Source organism: Neoarius graeffei, chromosome 5 (assembly GCF_027579695.1).
Source record: "Neoarius graeffei isolate fNeoGra1 chromosome 5, fNeoGra1.pri, whole genome shotgun sequence".
In the NCBI taxonomy this organism is placed as follows: Eukaryota; Metazoa; Chordata; class Actinopteri; order Siluriformes; family Ariidae; genus Neoarius; species Neoarius graeffei.
In genome coordinates this window covers 18,647,450-18,669,011 of record NC_083573.1, presented here as the reverse complement: position 1 = coordinate 18,669,011, position 21,562 = coordinate 18,647,450, and the positions used below count along the sequence as shown (strand labels likewise).

Genomic DNA, 21,562 nt, shown 5'->3' with positions numbered 1-21,562 from the left:
GTACTTGTTCAGATTTACAGTCACATTAAATGTTACCCAAAGGTGTTTGTGTTCAAGTAAAGTTTTTTGCCTTGCGAAGGGAACAAAAATAGGTTGTTTCAGCAGAAAAACCTAGGTTTATTATTTCAGAAATAACATAGCTACATTTGATTCCCCCCCCTTTTGTCAGATTTTAATGTTAATTAGTCCTAATGTACTTGCGTGCTGTACTATGTTTATGATTGTACTGACTGTGTTGCAGAGGATAAGCAGCCTGAAAGGCCCAGCTCTGAGAAGTCCACTAAATCAGGACCTGATAAAGCTCCAAAACCCCAAGTTGAAAAGGCCATTAAAACAGCAGTGTTGAGTAAACCTGTAAAACCCAACCTGTCAATCAAAACAAGCTTGGAAAGACCACCAAAGTCTCAAGACAAAGCCACTAAAACAAGTCAGAGCTCAGACAAGGCCAACAAATCTCCCCCTCCACCTCCCCCACGCAGGAATTACATCAACAGCACAGGAGTCACCACCACCCGCTCAGGAGAGGTCATATACACCTGCAGGAAGGAGTCTGGATCTGCACAGGTTTTATTTGTTTTTGTGTATATGTATGTGTGTGCCTTAGTTTATATTCCAATTCCAGTGTCAAAGTATTTGTGAAACAGGAAGGAGTCATACTTGGTAACCAATTGTGTCTGCCTTCACACTTGCACATAACATAGTGAACATGTAACAGATCAATACTTCATATTTCCACATTTTAAATGACTGAGGAATATTATTAGGTCTTAAAGTCAACCAGATAGGAAGTAGTTTGGGATATTTCAGATTTTTTTCAGAAAAAAAAAGTCTAAGATAGGCATGGATATTGCATATTAAATAAGAATATACAGTATAATAAGCCCTTTTTGCATACCATTAGAACAATAAGCTGGAGGAATGCAAATTAAATAACAATTTGGGGTATACAACCACATTCATAAAAATTATTCATTTTAATACTGTTAAATAAAATTTGCAGTGGTTAATTTGTTAATTACAACTAGGATTATTTATGCAGCAATATATCGTTAATATACTAGATTTCTGTCAGATGATTAATGCTTGCTTTCTTCTCATTCATATATCATCTTGTTAATCTTTTATTTTTGGATTGAAATTGCGTCTTGCTATTGTTGCATCATATATTTGACAGCAGAGAAAAGAATCTGCTTATTAAAGCCAAGTGCTTGTGCTTAAAGACTGTGGTCTAGGTGCTACTGAAACACTTCTACTGGGGGATAATCTGGAATAAGAAAAACCTGCAGAGGTCTGAATGATATCTAGGTGATTTGTATAATCTGTTTGGGGAACAAAGAAAATTCACTTGACTCTGAATACAGAGGACTTTCCATGCATAAACAGAGGTGGACAGTAACAAAGTACATTTACTTGAATACTAAAGTGAACTTTTTGAGTATCTGTACTTTACTTGAGTATTTTTTTTTAAAAACTTATGACTTTAACTTCACTACATTCGAAAGACAAATATTGTACTTTTTACTCCACTACATTTCTATCAAGGTCCTCGTTACTATGAAGCAGATTTGAAAGTGGATGTTTTTCTTTTCTAAAACGTGATTGGTTTTATCGTAGATGACACTGAAACAGCTGATCAGTAATCACTAGGGTCACGTCACGTCCATAGACTGTATAAAACCAAGTTCAGTGATTTCTCCACAGCATTATTTAACATGACCAGTTGATGGCAAAATGGAAGGTGGCGGTTCTTCTGGGGAATGCACGTACTCATTGCTATAGCTAGAACCCATGTTTCAGTTTTCTGAAAGGAATAAAGATGTTTCATTTTAAATGTTTGCCGAAAACAAACCACATCACAGCCTACAAAAACTTGCCATCCAACCTGCGGAAGCGTATTGAGGTACTGTATATAAACGTTTTATTCCAGGAGAAATCTTGCAACGAAGTTGTCTGTGCTTTTAGAGCTAGCAATAACGTTGCAAACGTAGCTATGCAGTCTGGTTAGTCAAATGACTTTCTATGGACTTGCCCGCCAAATTACCATATCCTTGTCCATGGCTATTGCTAACACATAGCTAGTTAACTTGGACACAGTTAGCATGTAAAAACAGAGTTGCGCTAACATGAATAACATTAACTTATCTGAAGTCCTTTCAGAAATATGTTTTAGCATAATCTTGCCAAATAAACAGAATGTAGAAATCTTTCTTTTCTAGTAGCGTTAGTTACCCAATATGATTTCGAGTTTGAAAAGCGTTGGCCAGCATGTCAGGTGGAGCTTTACTGACTAGCTAACTTAACATTAAACCACCATGATGGCACAGCATGTGTTCATTTTGTGAATTCACATTTCTGTCTTTGGTCACGGCATTAGGTATTGTACGCGTTGTGGCAATAATACAAAAATGCGTTGACAGAAAATGTACTTTTAATACTTAAGTATTTTTAAAAGCAAGTACTTCAGTACTTTAACTTAAGTAAAAATTTGACTGTACAACTTTCACTTGTATTGGAGTAACATTACCGGCTACTGGTATCTGTACTTTGACTTAAGCTGGGTACTTTGTCCACCTCTGTGCATAAATATTGATGTAACTTAAGTTGGACTTAAGTTTCTAATCTAGAATACAGTCCTAAATGTTCTAACAATTGTATCTCGACCATGCATGTGATTACTTTAAGACTACTTAGGAAGCACAAGTTCTAAAATTTTGAGTATGTGACAGTGAAAGTTTTACCAGTGTATCATCACTTTCAATGGGTATTGGGCAGTACACTTTGTGTAAATGTAGTTTTGTGTTGCCTGGATACATGGCTTCTCCATATAATGATTGGCTCACCTCTCAAGGGAAGTGAATCTTATAACCAACTGCCAATCATTGAAAGGGTTATGAGCATGACTGACATATTAAACAAAGATATATCAGTGCCATGCAGACTAGTCAAGTGCTTGGAGCTGCAGTAGTAAATCAGTTGAGTACCCTTATCTGTAAAAAAAAAAATTTACACAGATGGTAGAGTTGAATTCATAGGTGTTAATTAGCTAGTTGTCATTACCTTCTTCAGTGAAATTTAGCTGAGTTAGCGAGTAACTTGGCTGTTTTTTTTGTTTGTTTGTTTGTTTGTTTTTGATTCAATATGGGGATGCACTGCTAATTCTATCAAACTGATTTTGGAAGTCTTTTGTTGCTCTTACTTATGAAGAGAGATTGAGAATTAAACATGAGGGCAGACCATTCCCCAAGACTGAGTTCATTCAGAAGTCAGGCACAAGAACAGGTCACTTTAGCACTCTTGGTACAGTAAAGTTGACTGGCTGACTGGTAGTTTTGTGACCAAACACATGTACTGCTGGCCTTGTCTATTTACAGACTGCTGTGCTTCATTTATTTATTTATTTATTTTTAAACTACCACTGCTTAGCTGAACTTTTTCCACTCTGCTAGCAGGGTATCTTGTGCTGCTTACCACTTCATAAACAAGAGTAGAGGCAAATTAATCCACTGAAACAGTTAATTTTCTGTTAGTCTTTTTTCAGAATTAGATGTTGGCATCTTTGCATTTGAAAAGAGCGCCTTTCTCAAAAAGTGTTTAACATAAACTCAAATGCCAATAAGCACCTTATTATGAGTTCATATTTCCTCTAGAAGTTGACCACATAAAAAGTCATTACACTGTCCCAACCCTCACCACCACTGTTTCAGTTCCACTGTCTTGAAACCAAGCTGTGTCTCAAATGTTAGTTTCAAAAGCTAGACCATTAGACATGTTGGTGCCAGGATGTGTATAACAACAAGCAATCATATGTAGCTGTTGAGCAGTGTAAATATACAGAACAACCACATTTCCAAAAAAGTTGGGATGCTGTGGTAAAATGTAAATAAAAACAGAATGCGATATTTGCAAATCATGGAAACCCTATATTTCATTGAAAATTGTGTAAAGAGAACATATCAAATGTTGAAACTGAGAAATTTTATTGTTTGCTGAAAAATATGCTCATTTTGAATTTAGTGCCAGCAACATGTTTCAAAAAAGTTGGGACAGGAACAACAAAAGACTGGAAAAGGTGTGCAGTGTTAAACAATTAATTAGGTTAATTGGCGACAGGTCAGTAACATGATTGGGTATAAAAAGAGCATCCCAGAGAGGCTGAGTCTCTCAGAAGTAAAGGGTTCACAAAGGGGTTCACCACTCTCTGAAAGTCTGCATGGGCAAATGGTGCAACAATTTTAAGAATAAAGTTCCTCAGTGTAAAATTGCAAAGAATTTGGGGATCACATCATCTATGGTACATAATATCATTAAAAGATTCAGAGAATCCGGAAGAATCTCTGTACATACGGGACAAAGCAGTGATGATCTACATTAAAAAGAGACGATTCTACAGTGGAAATCACTGCATGAGCTTAAGAACACTTCAGAAAACCATCGTCTGTGAAAATCGTTCATTACTGCATCCACAAATGCAAGTTAAAACTATATATAAACAAACAATATCCAGAAATACCACCACCGTCTCTGGGCCTGAGCTCTTTTACGATGGACTGAGGCAAAGTGGAAAATTGTTCTGAGGTCTGATGAATCAAAAGTAGAAATTCTTTTTAGAAATCATGGACACTACATCTTCCAGGCTAAAGAGGCAAGGGACCATCCAGCTTATCAGTGCACAATTCAAAAGCCAGCATCTGTGATGGTATGAGGGCATGGGGGCAGTAGCGTACATGGCATGGGTAGCTTGCACATCTGGGAAGGCATCATTAATGCTGAATGATGTATGCAGGTTTTGGAGAAGCATGCTGCCATCCAGACGACGTCTTTTTCGAGGAAGGCCTTTATTATTTCAGCAAAACAATGCTAAACCGTGTTCTGCAGTTATTACAACTGCATGCTTCCGTAGTAAAAGAGTCCAGGTGCTAAACTGGCCTCCCCACAGTCCAGACCTGTTACCCATTGAAAACATTTGCCGTATTATGAAGCACAAAAACAACAAAGGAGACCTCAAACTGCTGAGCAACTAAAATTGTGTATCGGACAAGAATGGGACAACAATTCTCTTTCAAAACTACAGCAATTGGTCTCCTCAGATCCCAAATGTTTACAGTGCACTGTTAAAAGTAGAGGTGATGCAGTACCGGTACTGATCCCTGTCCCAACTTTTTTTTTTAAACGTGTTGCTGGCATCAAATTCAAAATGAGTATATATTTTTCAAAGAACAACAAAATTTCTTAGTTTCAACATTTGATATGTTGTCTTTGTACTATTTTCAGTGAAATATAGGGCTTCCATGACTTGTAAATCATCATGTTTTGTTTTAATTTATGTTTTACACAGCGTCCCAACTTTTTTGGAATTGAATAATAAAATACAAGATTAGTCAGAAATGCAGTTTTTTGTTTTGGGAAGTTTAAAAAAAAACATAGAAAGATGATGGTTGAAATAATTGTTGGTAACAGATCACCTTCATTTTGATGGCTCAAGATGGGGGGAAAAAAGCACTTGTGTCCACATGATGGAGGATTTGAGTGCAGGTCCAGAAAGTCTATTTGTATTGTATGAGTGTATAGAACTCGGTGTGTGGGAAAGACTCCAGAGACAGGCAGACTTTGACTGACAGAGCTTTGGGCTCACTTTATTTTTCCAACTCTCTGTTGAAAACCTCCATCAGCTCTGTCCCCCTCTCTTACCCCTTTTCCACCAAATCAGTTCCAGGGCTGGTTCGGGGCCAGTGCTGGTGCTGGTTCACAACTCGTTCAACTTGCGAGCCAGCTGAGAACCAGTTTGCTTTTCCATAGCTTGTGGTGCTAAGGGGAGCCACGTCAGTTACGTCACTATATACGTCAGTTACGTCGCTGTATACGTCAGTTATGTCGCTGCGATTGGATGAACCTTGGCACGAATATTGAAGCAACAACAACACGGAGAAGAAGAAGCAGCAACAACAACAATAATGGATGACTTCGCGTTTGTACAGCTGCTGCTTCTCGTCGCTTAAAAATGGCGACCTTTCGCGGTCTTGCGATTGTTGCTGGTCTTAACACCCCCACCCCACCCCCACCCCCCGCTGATGTAAGCGGTTCTTTCCTCTGGCCCAGCAAAGAGCTAGTGCTAGCCTGGAACCGTTTTTTCTGGCCCCAGAGCCAGTTCTTTGTCAGTGGAAGCAGAAAACCCGGTTCCAAACTAAGCACTGGCCCCGAACCAGCCCTGGAACTGCTTTGGTGGAAAAGGGGCATATCTGGTTCACAGTGCTCTCTTTTTTCCCCTGAAAAGATGGACAAAACACACATAAGTAAACTCATGATCTCACACACAGGTAAGAACCATCACGTGTTACGTGAACAGAGTTTTTTTAAGAACACCTCTGGTCTCAGCTCATCTCTCTCTGAAACCACTGTTACCAGAGCAACAGGAACCACCTCTCTCCATGGTTTCAGGAGGTTGAAGTGGTATATTTGTAGCGCATCTCCTCTATTGAGTTGTCTGACCTCATAGTCAATTTCCCCAACTCGCTGTGTGATATCAAAGGGCCCTTGCCTCTTGGCAAATAACTTGGAGCTCAATGTGGGAAGTAATACAAGCACTTCCTGGAGCAGATTCCCATAGACGCGCTACCGTCACACAGTAAGGACTGCTGTTCTTGGGCCTGACACAAATTCTCCTGTGTTGAGTGTCTCAAGGAGTTTTGCTTTCAGGTATAGAATGTACTGAATTTTGTTTTTGCTGTTAGACAGTCCCACCTCCCTATGTTCCCTAGTGACATCTAAGACACCGAATGGTTTGCGCCCATAATAATTTGAATGAGGAGAACCCCATAGAGGATTGCCCAACCTTTTGTCCTGCATATAACATGGGTTTGAGAACATTATCCTAATTCTGAGCTTCATCGTGAATCAATTTACAAATCATACTTTCAAGGTTTTAATTAAACTGTTTGACCAGCCTGTCCATTTGCAGATGTTAAACACTGGTGCAAATAGATTTGATCTTTCCAACTAGCACTTTTCAGTGGGTTTTCAACACTCAGGAGGGGGAATAAATACTGGGAAACCCCATCCCAGTATTTCGAGGCTTTTGCATCACTCAAGTTCAACAATTTTTTCCAAGCTTACGCGCCGGCATGTGTGGGTGTTTGTGTGTGTGTTATGTGTGAACTCTGTTAGCTCTGTCTACCTCTCTCTCTCTCTCTCTCTCTCTCAGATTCACATTTTACTTCTGAAAGGACAAACAAAGCACACAGGTAAACTGGCCATGATCATAAATAGTTGAGAATCCTCAGTCATTATCTGCTGATTCAACCTGCCTCCTCTTCATCCAACCATGCCCCCACTGCCACAGAGTACTAAAAAAATGCATGCTTAATACAGTGACTTAAAATATGCCAGGCTTGTGGTCTTCACTGACTTGTATGTCAGTTGCTACTACATGGACAGGTATATTTATTAATAAGATAACTGCCAGATACCTGACATGTATAAACAGGCCAAAATCCCTGGTTTGTGTGCTTGATTTGGCAATCAAGCTGTTCTATATGGTTTACAGTTTCATTATTTTACAACCATCTTGTTGTGCTTGACTAGAATTATTTGTGCATTAGGGAAGGAACATTTATTTGTTTTAGGATTGTTTTTGGATGGTGGCACAGTGGTGTAGTAGTTAGCACTGTCACTTCACAGCAAGAAGGTTCTGGGTTTGAGCCTAGCGGCCAACTGTGTGGAGTTTGCATGTTCTCCCCGTGTTTGCGTGGGTTTCTTCCATATGCTCTGATTTCTCCCACAGTCCAAAGACATGCAGGTTAGGCTAATTGGTGACTCTAAATTGACCGTAGGTGCGAGTGTGAATGGTTGTTTGTCTCTGTGTGTTAGCCTTGCAATGATTTGGTAACTTGTCCAGGGTGTACCCCACCTCTTGCTCATAGTCAGCTGGGATAGGCTCCAGCTTGCCCGCGACCCTGCACAGGATAAGCAGTTACAGATAATGGATGGATTGTTTTTGGATATGTCCTGCAGTCTTACATTTATAATTCTGACAAAATAGTTGTGTAACGAATAATATTGTTACTCTACAGGAAGATGAAGTTGATGCTCCAAATCCAGTGCCTCAGCACAAACCAAGGAGTTCTCCTGAAGTGAAGCCCAAGCCATGCACTCCTCTTCCTGTCACAGCTTCTGCCATTCTAGAAGAGGAGGATGAGGGGGACAAGATTATGGCAGAACTGCAGGTAGGAGATATTCAAGAGATTCAACATTCAAGAGAGGTTTGTCAGCCTGTCCATATACAAGTAAGGTTGAAATAACATTTCTCTAAGACCTGTGGTGCAACATAAAAAAACAAAATGTAAGACAAAGGACAAACATAAACCAGTGCAAGTGAAAAGGACAAACAGGTAGTGCAAAATGAGCAATGAATAATGCATTGGTAACGTACACTAGTCAATGGAGAGTGTGAAGTGACTGTGTGCCAGTTTAAAGTGTCAATGCAATGTAAACTGAGCACTGAGAAACAAAAAGAGCATTGTGAATTAAATTATGCAATGGTAAGTGTAAAGTGACTTTATGCCAATTGCCAGTGAAATGTAAACAGTCCAGAAGTGATTCAGTCTGTTTTCAAGCTCTTGGTGCAGAAAAGGGGCACCATGGTGTTGAGGAGCCTAACTGTCTGGGGGGAGAAGTTGTTGTAGTATCTGGCAGTGATGGTTCGGATGCTCCGAAACCTTTCGCCAGACAACAGAGGGGTGAATAGTCCATGGGATGGGTGGGAGGTGTCTGCCACAATGCTGGCTGCATGGCAGATGGCGTTTATTGTACAGTTCTGTAAGTGATGGGAGGGGGACCCTGAAGATCTTCACAATCCATTGCATGGACTTGATGTTGCAGTTCCTGTACCAGACTGAGATGCATGTGCAGTGGACGCTCCCAATAGTCCCCTGGTAGAAGGTGGTAAGAGTGGGAAGGGAGGGGGGAGGCTGGCCTTTTTCAGCTTTCACAGGAAGTGGAGACGCTGCTGGGCATTTTTGGTGATGGTGGTAGTGTTGAGTGTCCAGGTGAGGTCTTCTGCCATGTATAACTCCAGGAACTTCATGCTGCTGACTGTCTCGACAGCAAAGCCATTGATGTGGAGTGGAGTGCAGGTGGCAGAGCTCCTCCTTAAGTTAACAACCATCTCTTTTGTCTTTTCAACATTCGGAAACAGGTTGTTGTAGCAACAGCAATCCACCAGCTGTCTGATGACCTTTCTGTATGCAGACTCATCTCTGCTACTGATTAGTCCCACCACTGTTGTCATCTGCAAACTTGATGTGGTTTGAACTGTGTTGACAGCACAGTAATGTCAGTAGGATGAACAGCAGTCGGCTGAGCACACAACCCTGGGGTGCACCGATGCTCAATCTGATGACCATGAAGGTGTTGTTGCCTTTGCTGACAGATTGGAGCTGGTCAGTGAGGAAATCCAGGATCCAGTTGTAGAGGGAGGTGTTCATGCCCAGTAGACTCAGCTTCCCTACCAGTCTCTGCAGAATGATTGTATTGAATGCTGAGCTAAAATCTATGAACAGCATTCCGACATAACTGTCTTTTTTTTTTTTTGTCCAGATGAAAGTGTGTGGGGTGGAAAGCAGTTGAGATGGCATCATCTGTTGTTTGGTTGGACTGGTATGCAAACTGTAGTAGTTCTAGTCGTTCCAGGAGTTGGGCTTTCATGTGCCTCAGTATCAGTCCCTTGAAACACTTTGTGATGATGGGTGAGGTGCTATAGGCTGGTAGTCATTGAGGTAGGGCACGGTTGACTTCTTGGGCACTGGGATGATTCTGTTTTGAGGCAGGTAGGGACCACTGCTGTGCTCAGGAATGCATTGAAAATGTCAGTTAGAACATCTGGCAGTTGGTTGGCGCATTCTCTGAGCACACGGCCGGGTATTTTGGCTGGTCCTGCAGCTTTCCATGAATTGACTCTGCACAGTCTTCTGAACATCAGCTCTGGTCAGATACAGGATTACCCCTTTTCCACCAAATCCGTTCCAGGGCTGGTTCGGGGCCGGTGCTGGTTCACAACTCGTTCAACTTGCGAGCCAGCTGAGAACCAGTTTGCTTTTCCATAGCTCGCGGTGCTAAGGGAAGCCAGGTCATTACATCGCTGTATACGTCAGTTACGTCGGTACGTTTGCATAAACCTTGGCGTGAATATCAAAGCAAAAACAACGCAGAAGAAGAAGCAGCAGCAGCAACAACAATAATAATAATAATAATAATAATAATGGATGACTTCGTGTTTGTACAGCTGCTGCTTCTCGTCGCTTAAAAATGGCGATCTTTCGCGGTCTTGTTATTGTTGTTGGTCTTAACATCTCCGCCCCCCCACTGACGTAAGCGGTTCTTTCCTCTGGCCCAGCAGAGAGTTGGTGCTAGCCTAGAACCGGTTTTTCTGGCCCCAGAGCCAGTTCTTTGTCAGTGGAAACAGAAAACCCGGTTCCAAATTAAGCACTGGCCCCGAACCAGCCCTGGAACTGCTTTGGTGGAAAAGGGGCAGATCTGGTCATCATTGGGAGGGATGGTTTTCCTCACAGGTTGTTTATTTTATGCCTCAAAATGTGCATAGAAGTAATTTAGTACATCCAGGAAGGAGGCATCACAGCTACAGGCCTGAGGTGTTGGCTTGTAGTCCATGGTGGATTGTAGTCCCTGCCGCATGCTCTGTGTCCTTAGGGTCCATGAAGTGACTGTGGATTTTGTTTGCATAGGCACGCTTTGCCTTCTTGATGGCCTGGGACAGTTTAGCTCTAGCCCTGCTGTGAGAGTCTGTCTCCAGACCTAAAGGCAGCATTTCTGGCCTTCACTCAATTTGGTGCACAAGATTTAAATTTTCCTGGAATCAACACAGGGTCAAAATTATACCTGCATGGTCAAAAATATACATACACATACATATTACTTCAGTAGTGCTAAAAGTTCCGAAATGTCTTAACCTGCCAAGGCCTCTTAACTTCCTGTTAGTGATCATCATTGACTACAGCTGGTAGGTTCTCTGTGGCAACATAAAAAGGGTTTGTTTGACAGCACTCATTAGCTTGACACTAATCCATGCAATACAGCTGAGAAAGTTCAAGAAGCTCAGTGCATATCTAAGAAGGAGGATTGTAGATTTGCACAACTCAGGAATGTCTCTTGGAGCCATTTCTAAACAACTGCAGATTTCAAGATCATCAGTTCAAACAATTGTGCACAAGTTATTGGGAGGTGTATCCACTTTGCCAAGTTCTGGAAGAAGATCCAAACTGTCCCACTCAGCTGAGAGGAAGTTAGTTTGGATGGTCAGGAACCACCAAGGTACAGATCTGCCATGAACTGAAAGCTGCTGGAACACCAGTGTTGCTGTCTACACTAAAGCAAGTTTTACATTGCCATGGACTGAGAGGATGCTGTCCCCTTCTCCAAAATAGACACCTTCCAGCTTGACTAAAGTTTGCAGTTGACCACATGGACAAAGAAGAAGCCTTCTGAAGGAAAGTTTTATGGTCAGATGAGACAAAGATTGAGTTGTTTGGCCACAGTGACCAGAGGTTTGTTTGGAGGAGTAAAAGTGAGGCATTCAACCCTAAGAACATTGTATCAGCTGTTAAGCATAATGGTGGTAGCACCATGCTTTAGGGTTGTTTTTCACAAAGTGGGTGGAATAATTAAAAAGGAGGACTACCTCAGGATTCTTCAGCATAACATCAAACCATCAGTTAGATGGTTGAAACTTGAACACAGTTGGGTGTTCCAATAGGACAGTGACACCAAACACATTAAAACTGGTTGTGGAATGGACAGAAGAGGCTACAATTTCACTTTTGGAATGGCCTTCCCAAAGTCCTGACGTCAGCCCTATTGAAAACGTGGACTGTGCTTAAAACCTGGGTCTGTGCCAGGAAACCAACAAATTTAAGTGAACTCTACCAATTCCACCAAGAAGAGTCATCACAGATCTGTATATAATATATAATGTACATTATCTGTCAATAATACTGTATTTTGCATTTCTGGTTAGATGCTAACTGCATTTCATTGGCTTTGTACCTGTACTCTGCACAATGACAAATTTGAATCTAATCTAATTTTATATCCAACCAGAATTCTGCCAGAATTTTGTTTATGGCTACCAAAAGTGTCTGGTCAAGATGAAACTTACTAAGGGACAGTTCACCAAATATTAAGTATGCTGTATGTATATTTTTGACCCTGTACATATAATTTTGACCATGTCATGATTGTTGATTGATGTCATGATTTGATACCAGACAGGTTTGAGTATTTCTATATTTGCTGATCTCCTGGGATTTTCGTGGACAACAGTCTCTAGAGTTCACTCAGAATGGGGCAATAAAGAAAAAAAAACATCTAGTGAGCAACAGTTCTGCAGATGGAAATGCCTTGTTTATGAGAGAGGTCAATGGAGAATGGCCACACTAGCTTGAGCTGACAGAAAGGCTACAGTAACTCAGATAACCACTCTGTACAACTGTGGTGAGCAGAAAAACATCTCAGAATGCACAACAACTCAGACCTTGAGGTGATTGGGCTACAACAGCAGAAGACCACATCAAGTTCCTCTTCTGTCAGCCAATAACAGAAAGCTGAGGCTGAAGTGGTCACAGGCTCACCAAAACTGGACAGTTGAAGACTGGAAAACGTAGCCTGATATGATGAACCTTGATTTCTGCTGAGGCATACAGATGGTTGGGTAAGAATTCAGTGTCAACAGCATGAATCCATGGACACAACCTGTCTTGTGTCAACAGTCCAGGCTGGTCAAGGTGGTGCAATAGTTTGAGGAATGTTTACATTCCATTAATATCAATCATTGCTTGAATGCCCCAACCTGTTTGTTGCTGACCATGTGTATCCCTTTATGGCTACAATTTACCCATCTTCTAATGGCTACTTCCTGCATGAACATGGTTTCATGAACATGACAATGAGTTCAGTGGCCACCTCATTCAGCAGATCTGAATCCAATAGATCTTTGGGATAAGGTAGAATACAAGTTTTGCAGCATGAAAGTGTACCTGAAGGAGTGTACTTGAAGTGCACCTGAAGCTCTGCAGGAATTACATGATGTGGTCATGTCAAAGTAATCTTGGAGGACTGTTTGGGATGTTGGGAGGACATCCCAAAGGGAGTTCTGTTGGATTATATATGCACAGTATGCCTATACACACACATGCACACACTCACTTTTGGAATTTGTTCATCTGTAATGTTGGTGTCACATGGGTGGCTTTGCTTGTGCCTGTGGGATGCTTTTATTCTTGGTTCACTGTTGTGGTGTGGGGCTCTATTTCTTACAGATTCACTCTTTAAAATGCCATGTCCTCTGTATGAGCCTCTTGAAATGAATTAAGGCCATTGTCCACCAAAATGGGTGTGTTATTTGTTTGATGGGGGGGCACATAAAGCAATGTTTAGGAGTGTCCACCATTTTAAAACCTCAGTCATTCTAGTGAAGTAACACAGATCTCTGAAAATAGCAAGAAGTAGTTCCACAGGTGATGGCTTTTCATTGCCTCTCTTAAGAATTTAATGTAGTCATGATCTAAATCATTCAAAATGGTGGCAGCCCACATTAGAGTGACAGTAAAGTAACAAAGTATTCACTTTAGAAATGTTTAACCAATCTTTATGATCATGTGATTATCATGTGGTTATTTGGATTCTGTGTTTGTATGATTTTTTTTCTTCTGGAAATGTCACAGCCTTTATGCAATGAATTTTATTCAGTTTAGTGTACATCAGTGCACTTTTCCACAGTAAGTTGATTTGCGCATAGTAATGAGATGGTAGGAATTGTTTTTGTCATGCACACCATATAGGAACAGGGACCTAACACCATACATATATGCTCCCCTCTCAGGTTTTCCAGAAGTGTTTGGTTAAGGACATAGAGCTCAAAGGTTCGGTAGAGCCACAGATCAAAGAGTTAAGATCTGGGGCCTTATTGCCCCTCAAAGATAAGAAGGTAATGGACATGGCATCTTTTAGCTCTCCCACTAGCTGCTTGTTCCTGTCTACTACTTGTCCCTAATGACTACCCTTAAAAATGCCTGTTGCCATTTTCACTCTGCTTACATTATTGTACACGCTTATGATGGACATCTGTACCAAAAATTCTCACTGGTTTTCTCTTAATACTCTGATTTTTGTCATCTACTTTAAATTGAACTCACAAATTATACTTTTAGTTTGTAATCACACTAGACTGCTGTTCCATCTATTCATTACTTTTTTGAAACTGGATTGGCTGTGTGTATAGATCCATTCAATAAAGCAACAAATTCTTTGTCACTGTCATGCAGTCAACTCTCTTCTGTTTCTTTTAGATATCCACATCTCAAAACATAAATACATATTATATACTTAAAACTGGAAAACTTGACAGTGATTGAAAAATCTGTTAACAACCCCTTTTTCATAGTGTTAAGATGTAATTTGACCCATGCAATATTAATTTATCATACATTGTATAGATAAATTACTGTCTACCAAAATATTAGGTACATTCGACTGCATTGTCAGTATCTTAATTTCACTTTTTCATGAAATCAGTACTGTGGAAATAAACTAATTACATCTGGAACAAATTATTTTCTGCAATTGCTGGAGAGTTGCTTTTACTGAAAGGACATATTCAAAGAATGTGACACTTCAGTTACTTTAATCTTATCATCTGCAGCATGCTCTGCTGTAAACCTTCTGATCTTGTATCTTCTGATCTCATCTTCTAGGTGTGTTGTCTTTGTTTCTTCTGTATTTCTGCTCAGTTGCCAAATATATTTTACTGACTCTTCAGATATGATCTTTTATATGATTGCAAAAACAAAATATAAATTTTATGTAAGGTTTATAAACGTGTAATATTTTCAAGTTTAAAGATTTTGAGATGTCACAGATGTCACAACTACTATGAATTATCTAGTAAATAATATTGAAATTAATAGGAAAGGTACATTAGTTATGGGATGGTGATGTACGGGTCTGGAACCATTGATGGGTCTTGGGAGTTTTGCAGGTTCATATAATTTCCTTTACCACAAGCTTTTAGAAAAATCAGAAGAGAATTATATTGGAATTAGCAGATATATTACATTAAAAGTGGCAATCATTTATCTGCTCAAAATGATGCTAGATGAGCAGTTTTGACATGAAAAACATTTGTAAAATCTTAAGATATCACTAGGTAGGTAGTTTAGTGGAAGGGGTTTTGTGTGACATAATGTTATTCCTCATAAATCTCTAGCAGAATACAGAAATCCAGGAGAACAAAGATCTGGTCATGGATGAAAATGGCAACAACGCAGTACGTCAAAATACAGGGGTGAGCAGCTACTTTACAAATGCATATGTCTTTTTTTGTTGTTGTTTTTTTTAAACCTCTATTAGGCAAAAAAAATTACAGTCCCAGGTATGTGCACTTTAACAGTGTATGTAGTGGTGTAATGTATTCTTTCCAGTCAACATCCTATGTCACTATAATAGATCAGGGTTTTTTTGAGTATTTACTACTTATTTTAACTTTTTTGCTTGTGCAGATTCAAGGGCCTTTTACACATAATTTTGGTGATAATAATAATTATTTAATTATTTTTATTGTAAAATTATTATTAAATACTATTATTAATATTTATGAGTATGAAGCTCCCTGTTAATACTTTCATTCTGTTTTTCTGTGACTGTTCATCTTAAAGGTCATCTATTACGTCACAGCACAGATCACCAAGGAGCCTCCAGAGGAGTCAACTGACCACAGAGCTGCATCTCAGTCAACCCCATCACAGGTGTCACATGTCAGTACTAATGAGAAATCCCAAAACAAGCTGCTGGTATCCTCAGATGGCCTATCTGGTATCCCAGGCCATGGCCCAGACAACATTTGGAGCCTTTCTAGTGATCTACCATATAAACCACTGACTTGTTCAAGCTCAATGAAGACAAAGGAACCAGGCCCAGGTAGCCCTACACAGGGGAAAGTCCATGTGGTCAAGGTTCCACAGGTGCAACTTAGCATAGAGGAGACAGTGGAGTCTCCAACAGCAATTTGTTCACCCGTCTCACTGGGTGGCCCTGACCTCATTCACTGCAAGGTACCTGCAACCCATGGTGAGTTGAGTTCAACAAATCAGCAGCAGGTGTTTAGTTTACCCAAGACTAGGGAGAGCAAGTACAAAGAAGTGGAAGATGAAAGTGATACTTTCCTCAGTCCTGACTTGCCAGGAGAAGAACCTCCTCCTCCACCTGATAATATTGCCTTCATGATCACAAACACCAAAGTGCAGGCTTTGTCCACTGGAGAGTACCAGGAGCTTGTAAATGCCAAGAGTGGAAATGTGCAAACTGTGACTGTAGGCAGCAATCCACAGACTAAACATGGCAGTGACATTTCTACGGTTTCTTGTAGCAATGGTTTAGCTGATGCTGAAAATGGTGAATTCAGTAAAAAGCCTGTCATTATCATTTTTGATGAACCAATGGATATACGCTCAGCCTACAAACGTCTGTCCACCATTTTTGAGTGTGAAGAAGAGCTGGAAAGAATGTTGGCTGAAGAAAGGATAGAGGAAGAAAGTGAGGAAATGGAGGATGAGGATAAAAGAAATGGGGGAGTACAGGTAGCAAAAGATGGGGATAAGATGAATTCTGGGAAAATACAAAATGGGGCAAACCTTGTTTTGTCTTCATCACGGTTATCTGATGGGGAGACACAGGCTACTAGTGATGCCAAACCGGATGTTAAGAAGAAGTTCAAGCTTAAATTCCCTAAAAAGCAGTTGGCAGCTCTAACACAGGCCATCCGCACTGGTACTAAGACAGGCAAGAAGACCTTACAAGTGGTGGTGTATGAAGATGAGGAGGAATCAGATGGTACTATTAAACAACATAAAGAGACCAAAAGATTTGAAATTTCTTGTTCCAAGCAGGATAACTCAAAATCAGAGTCTGTTGCCCAGGAACCACGTGGAAGGACAGAAGAGATCCGAAAGAACACTTACAAGACACTTGATAGCCTTGAACAGACTATCAAACAGCTTGAGACCACAATCACTGAAATGGGACCAAGGTCTTCTGATGACCTGCTGACCACTGAATACTCTAAACCTCATGACAGCCAAGGTGCAGAGGCTTCAGCCAAAGTAGTTCCTCAGAAAACTTTGGTCACCAAACCTTCCAACTCCAGCAAGCGCCCTAGCCTTCGGAAGAAGCCCAAACCACAGCTTCTTCCTCGGCCTGCTGTGATCACCACAACAGGCACCTCCGTCACTCCAGCTCCTCCTCAGCAGGTCTCTCTCTAGCTCTGACCGCCTTGGTAGTGAAGACTATGGGTTTCTCCATCTCCTCTTCCTCACAGTAATCCCAATCTAACCAGTGGCTTTCACAGATCCCTAACCTCCTCTTCTCATTCAGGGCAATGACTATGGGATCTTTACTTTTTAACCCTATATGTAAATATTATGTCTTTATATGTTGAGTCTGGTGTTCTGTGGGTGATTTTATGAGAACCTACACCACTGCCTTCATATATTCACTGAGTTTCTAACTTTGGGTTCAAGCAGCCGAAGAGATTACTTACAGACTAAGCAGCACACTCTCACTTTGTCTTTTTTCTAATTCTTTTAAATGGGTCCTAAGGTATAAGAACAAAACACATTTTTCCTGTTGGTGTAGAGGTTTGCATGCTTTTTTCCTCTCCTGGGCCATATTCACAAAGAATCTTAAGGGTAAAAGTAGCTCTTAGAGTTGCCCTTTCCTCCGAGTGTCTTCAGCTTCCATGTGATGTAGCATAAGATGTTTGACTTCATGTGTTTTGGAGGAAGCAGGAGCTAGGCTTCACCCTCCCTGGTTGGTTGCTGTTGTGTCAAAAAAAAATGGGTGTGTTAATCCGAATATTCCTTCAGCTTCAGTAACCACTTTTTCCTGGCCAGGGGCTACTTAGCCACATGAAAACTACAGTGAATATTAAATGTCAGCAGCATCCATAATAAAGATTCCACAATAAATGCCCTATACATACTGCTATCAGTGAATAGATCAGCCAATCATTGTCAGTCTACTGTCTGCAGTTGTGAATGGTTTTTCAATAGAAACTCTTAGTTGTGTGATGTTTCCTCTAGGTTGCTCGTGTGTGTGTGTCTCCGTGACTTGCATCCCATCCAGGTTGTATTCCCACCTCATGCTTGGTGTTCCTTTGAAAAGCTCCAGATCCACTGTAGCCCTGATCAGGATAAAGCAGTTACTAAAGATGAAGGAATGAGTAACTCTTGATTAGAAACATTTAGTGCCACTTAGAATTCTTCGTGGTGACGTATGACTCTTTGTGAACATGGCTCCTGATGCATATTCAGTTAAATATTATGGAATACCACAGAGATTTTGTGCAGATATCATCATTTCTTTTTTTAAAAACCCTCCAATACACCATTTTGAGTTCCTTTATTTTTATTCCTTTTTTTTCTCCTGTTTGGTTTGAATCCCACTTACAGAATGTCAGCGTGGCCCCTCCTACTAGTCGGATGCCAGTGCCTATGTCTGCCAAGACCAGGCAGCAGCCGGGCACCTCAGACAGAGAGAGGGCAACAAAACAGCTAAAGCTGCAAGACTCTCAGAGGCAGTTTCGCCAGGTAGTCTTATCATAGGACCATTGGTCCACTCAGCCAGGAATCAGACATTTAAAGAATATTCACATGACTATGCATCTGATAGACCAAGAGCTATAATAGGTATTTGAGTTAATGCAGAAAGACTTAAATTGGACCACCTGTCCATTGTGTGATCAACACAGTGCTGAGTCACGTTGGATGAGATCTTGATGACTGCTTTCGTTGGCTGACTGAAGGCATGTCACAACTGCAAAGCATGATGCATGTTATTTCATAACATAATGGAATGCTTTTGCTTGTGGCTTTGATGCTATGTATGCAACAAAAACAAAAAACTTTCAAAATAATTTCCTGAGTTGCTGTTACAGCTTATTGTCCTTCATTCCTTACTCTGTTACCCCTTCCCTGTGCTGTGCTTTGGGTAGATGCTGCTTGAACTATTAACTAAAACTATATCGTATGTTTTATATTTCACTTTTGCACCCAAACCTACATAACTTCTCTCTAACACCACAAATGTTTTTGTGTCAAATGTTTTGACACAAGTTTCTTTGCTAGCCAAGGTGCTCCTCTACTAAACCCAATATCAGACACTTTCCCCTGTTGATCTCTCAGGGGATGAGTCCCTTTTCCCTAATCCAGGATCAACCCCCTTACTAAACTTCCACCGCCCTCCAGAATTCCTTCCCACAGTGCACCTCCTCCACTCTTCTTGGAGCCGCCTCTGGTCTTGTGTAACTGGTTGGTTTTCATCACACTTTGGATCACTCACTGTAAAAATACAAATGTTCTGTCTTTCCCCTAATTTTCAGTCTTAGCTTTCACTTATGGCCTTGAACAAAAGGATGACAATGTGCTTATCTTTGGGTGTGTCTGTGACTTTCAGTTAGTTGTTAGTATATTTTCTGTCTCTGTTTTCTGTAATAATTCACCGTTAACTCTGATTAGAGTAATTTAAATGTGTTTGAGCATCTTCATCATGACAAACTTTAGGATGAAAATCCATGTTTTCTGACATCTTTGTTTACAGGCTAACGGAAGTGCTAAAAGATCTGGAGGAGATCCCAAATCCACTTCCCCTACAATGCCTGCCTCTAAAATCCCTGCTTTTTCCTCTAGTGCAGGAAAAGGTGCTTCTCAGCCTGATGCTACTAACCCTGTTAACAACTCTGCTGTTTTTTCATCCTCCTCCTCCTCTAAGTCTTCCATCCCCAACCCTCGCTCAATCCCCAGTGCTTCCTCTCATATTCCCTCCCTTTCTAATGGTTCTGTTAAGATTGCACAGTCCACTCACAACACTAAAAGCCTGTCCTTGTCCACACAGACCCAAAATGGACGATATTCTTCTTCTTCCTCCTCTTCTTCCCACTCTCCTCTGTCCCCCACCATGTTGTCACAGGGTTCAAAGAGTATCCGAACCATTCACACACCCAGCTTCATCAGTTACAGTCGGCCACACAATGGGAAATCAGCTATCCCCACAGCAGCAAGCACCAAGGAGGCTTCATAGAATGCTCAGCCACTCTGCCATCATTTGCTTCTGTTCTAATGAGGTAGTGCTGCTTCTCATTTGCTCAAATACAGTATACCATTTTTCTTGTTTTGTTCCGACTATCTTATGATCATCCAAGATAGTCATCCAGTTCTGTATACTTTCAGTGTGTGTTCAAAGTATGTTTTTTTGTGTTGTTTTTTTGTTGTTGTTGTTTTGGGGTTTTTTGGTTTTTATGGCTCTTGCTTATTCATACACTGCCCCCCCCTTTTTTTTGCATCCTCCCTCCATGTTAAGTGTTTGAAGCTTGAATTTCTGAACATCACGGTAACAGAATACTGATGTTCATAAGTGACTGCTTACTAAGTGTTCCTAAACAAATCCAATACAAAACTGGATGTTCATATTTTGATTTGTTGGTCTTTTTAGCTTGATGATGATGATGATGTGATGTCTGGGTTGGTTGTGTGTGTGGGGAGAGGATATTACACGGTTGTGTGATATGAAATTTATCTTCGAGTGGTTCATGTATATATCACGAGAGCGACACAAATGAGTGAAAATATTTTCAATATGAGAACAAAAACTTCATATCTTCACCCAGCCATGTAATGTTCTTTATATTATATGGACACATCGACAAAAATACACAAGTTAATCAAAAGAATTTTAATTTTGAACCAGTTTGCCATTTTGACAACGCACATTCAGTCAGCAGGAAAACACTGGGAGTGACGTCATTGGCGTGAAATATTGGAAAATATGTCCCTCAGATCCACAATGTATTTCGTGTGAAAAATGAGTTTTTCAACATGAGAAGACAAACTTCATATTGTCAAGCCAACGTGTGATTTTTCTTATTATATAAACACGTTCACAAACAAAAAGTACCCAAATTTATCAAAACAATTCATTGATTTCCTCACGAGTGATATATAGAGAATTGTCATGGTTTTGGTTCTCCATGTCCTGGATGTAGCGCGTATGGAAAAAAATATGAGTGGTGTATTTCCCAGTAAAACACTCGTGTTGTATATAAATATATAAATAAATAAACACACACACACACACACAAAGTGTGTTATACATACACACACACACATTTATATTGTGTGTGTGTGTGTATATAACACACATTTGTTTATATATATATATATATATATATATATATATAAAAGTGTATGTGTGTGTGTTTTTTATATATATATATATATATATATATATATATATATATATATATATATATATATATATATACACACACACACACACTCCCAATCTAATTGCCATTTTTCAGTTTTTGTTGTTTTCAGTTCATTGCCAGTGTATTTTGTATTTCAGATTTTCTGAATCATGTCAGTAATGATTGTGCCTGTTTACCAAAGTTGTTTTAATTTTCCATTCTCTTTGTTCAGAATGAATGAATATACTCCCAACAGAACCT

The 21,562-nt window shown here is 40.2% G+C and overlaps 1 protein-coding gene across 16 annotated transcripts in view; it reads left to right on the top strand.

Moving 5' to 3' along the window:
• Positions 1-21,226, top strand: part of si:ch211-285f17.1 (sickle tail protein homolog) — a 422,785-nt gene extending 401,559 nt beyond the window's left edge. For 11 of the 16 annotated variants that reach the window (XM_060921371.1, XM_060921379.1, XM_060921372.1 and 8 more), the window contains 7 exons: positions 242-564; positions 8,067-8,219; positions 13,889-13,993; positions 15,272-15,349; positions 15,720-17,309; positions 18,510-18,647; positions 19,657-21,226. In XM_060921371.1, coding sequence (XP_060777354.1) covers positions 242-564; positions 8,067-8,219; positions 13,889-13,993; positions 15,272-15,349; positions 15,720-17,309; positions 18,510-18,647; positions 19,657-20,136 — 2,867 coding nt within the window. In that variant the 3' untranslated portion in view covers positions 20,137-21,226. The remainder of the gene's footprint in view (positions 1-241; positions 565-8,066; positions 8,220-13,888; positions 13,994-15,271; positions 15,350-15,719; positions 17,310-18,509; positions 18,648-19,656) is intronic. The other 5 variants (XM_060921384.1, XM_060921369.1, XM_060921383.1 and 2 more) reach the window with 4 other exon arrangements.
• The last annotated feature ends 336 nt before the right edge of the window (positions 21,227-21,562 follow it).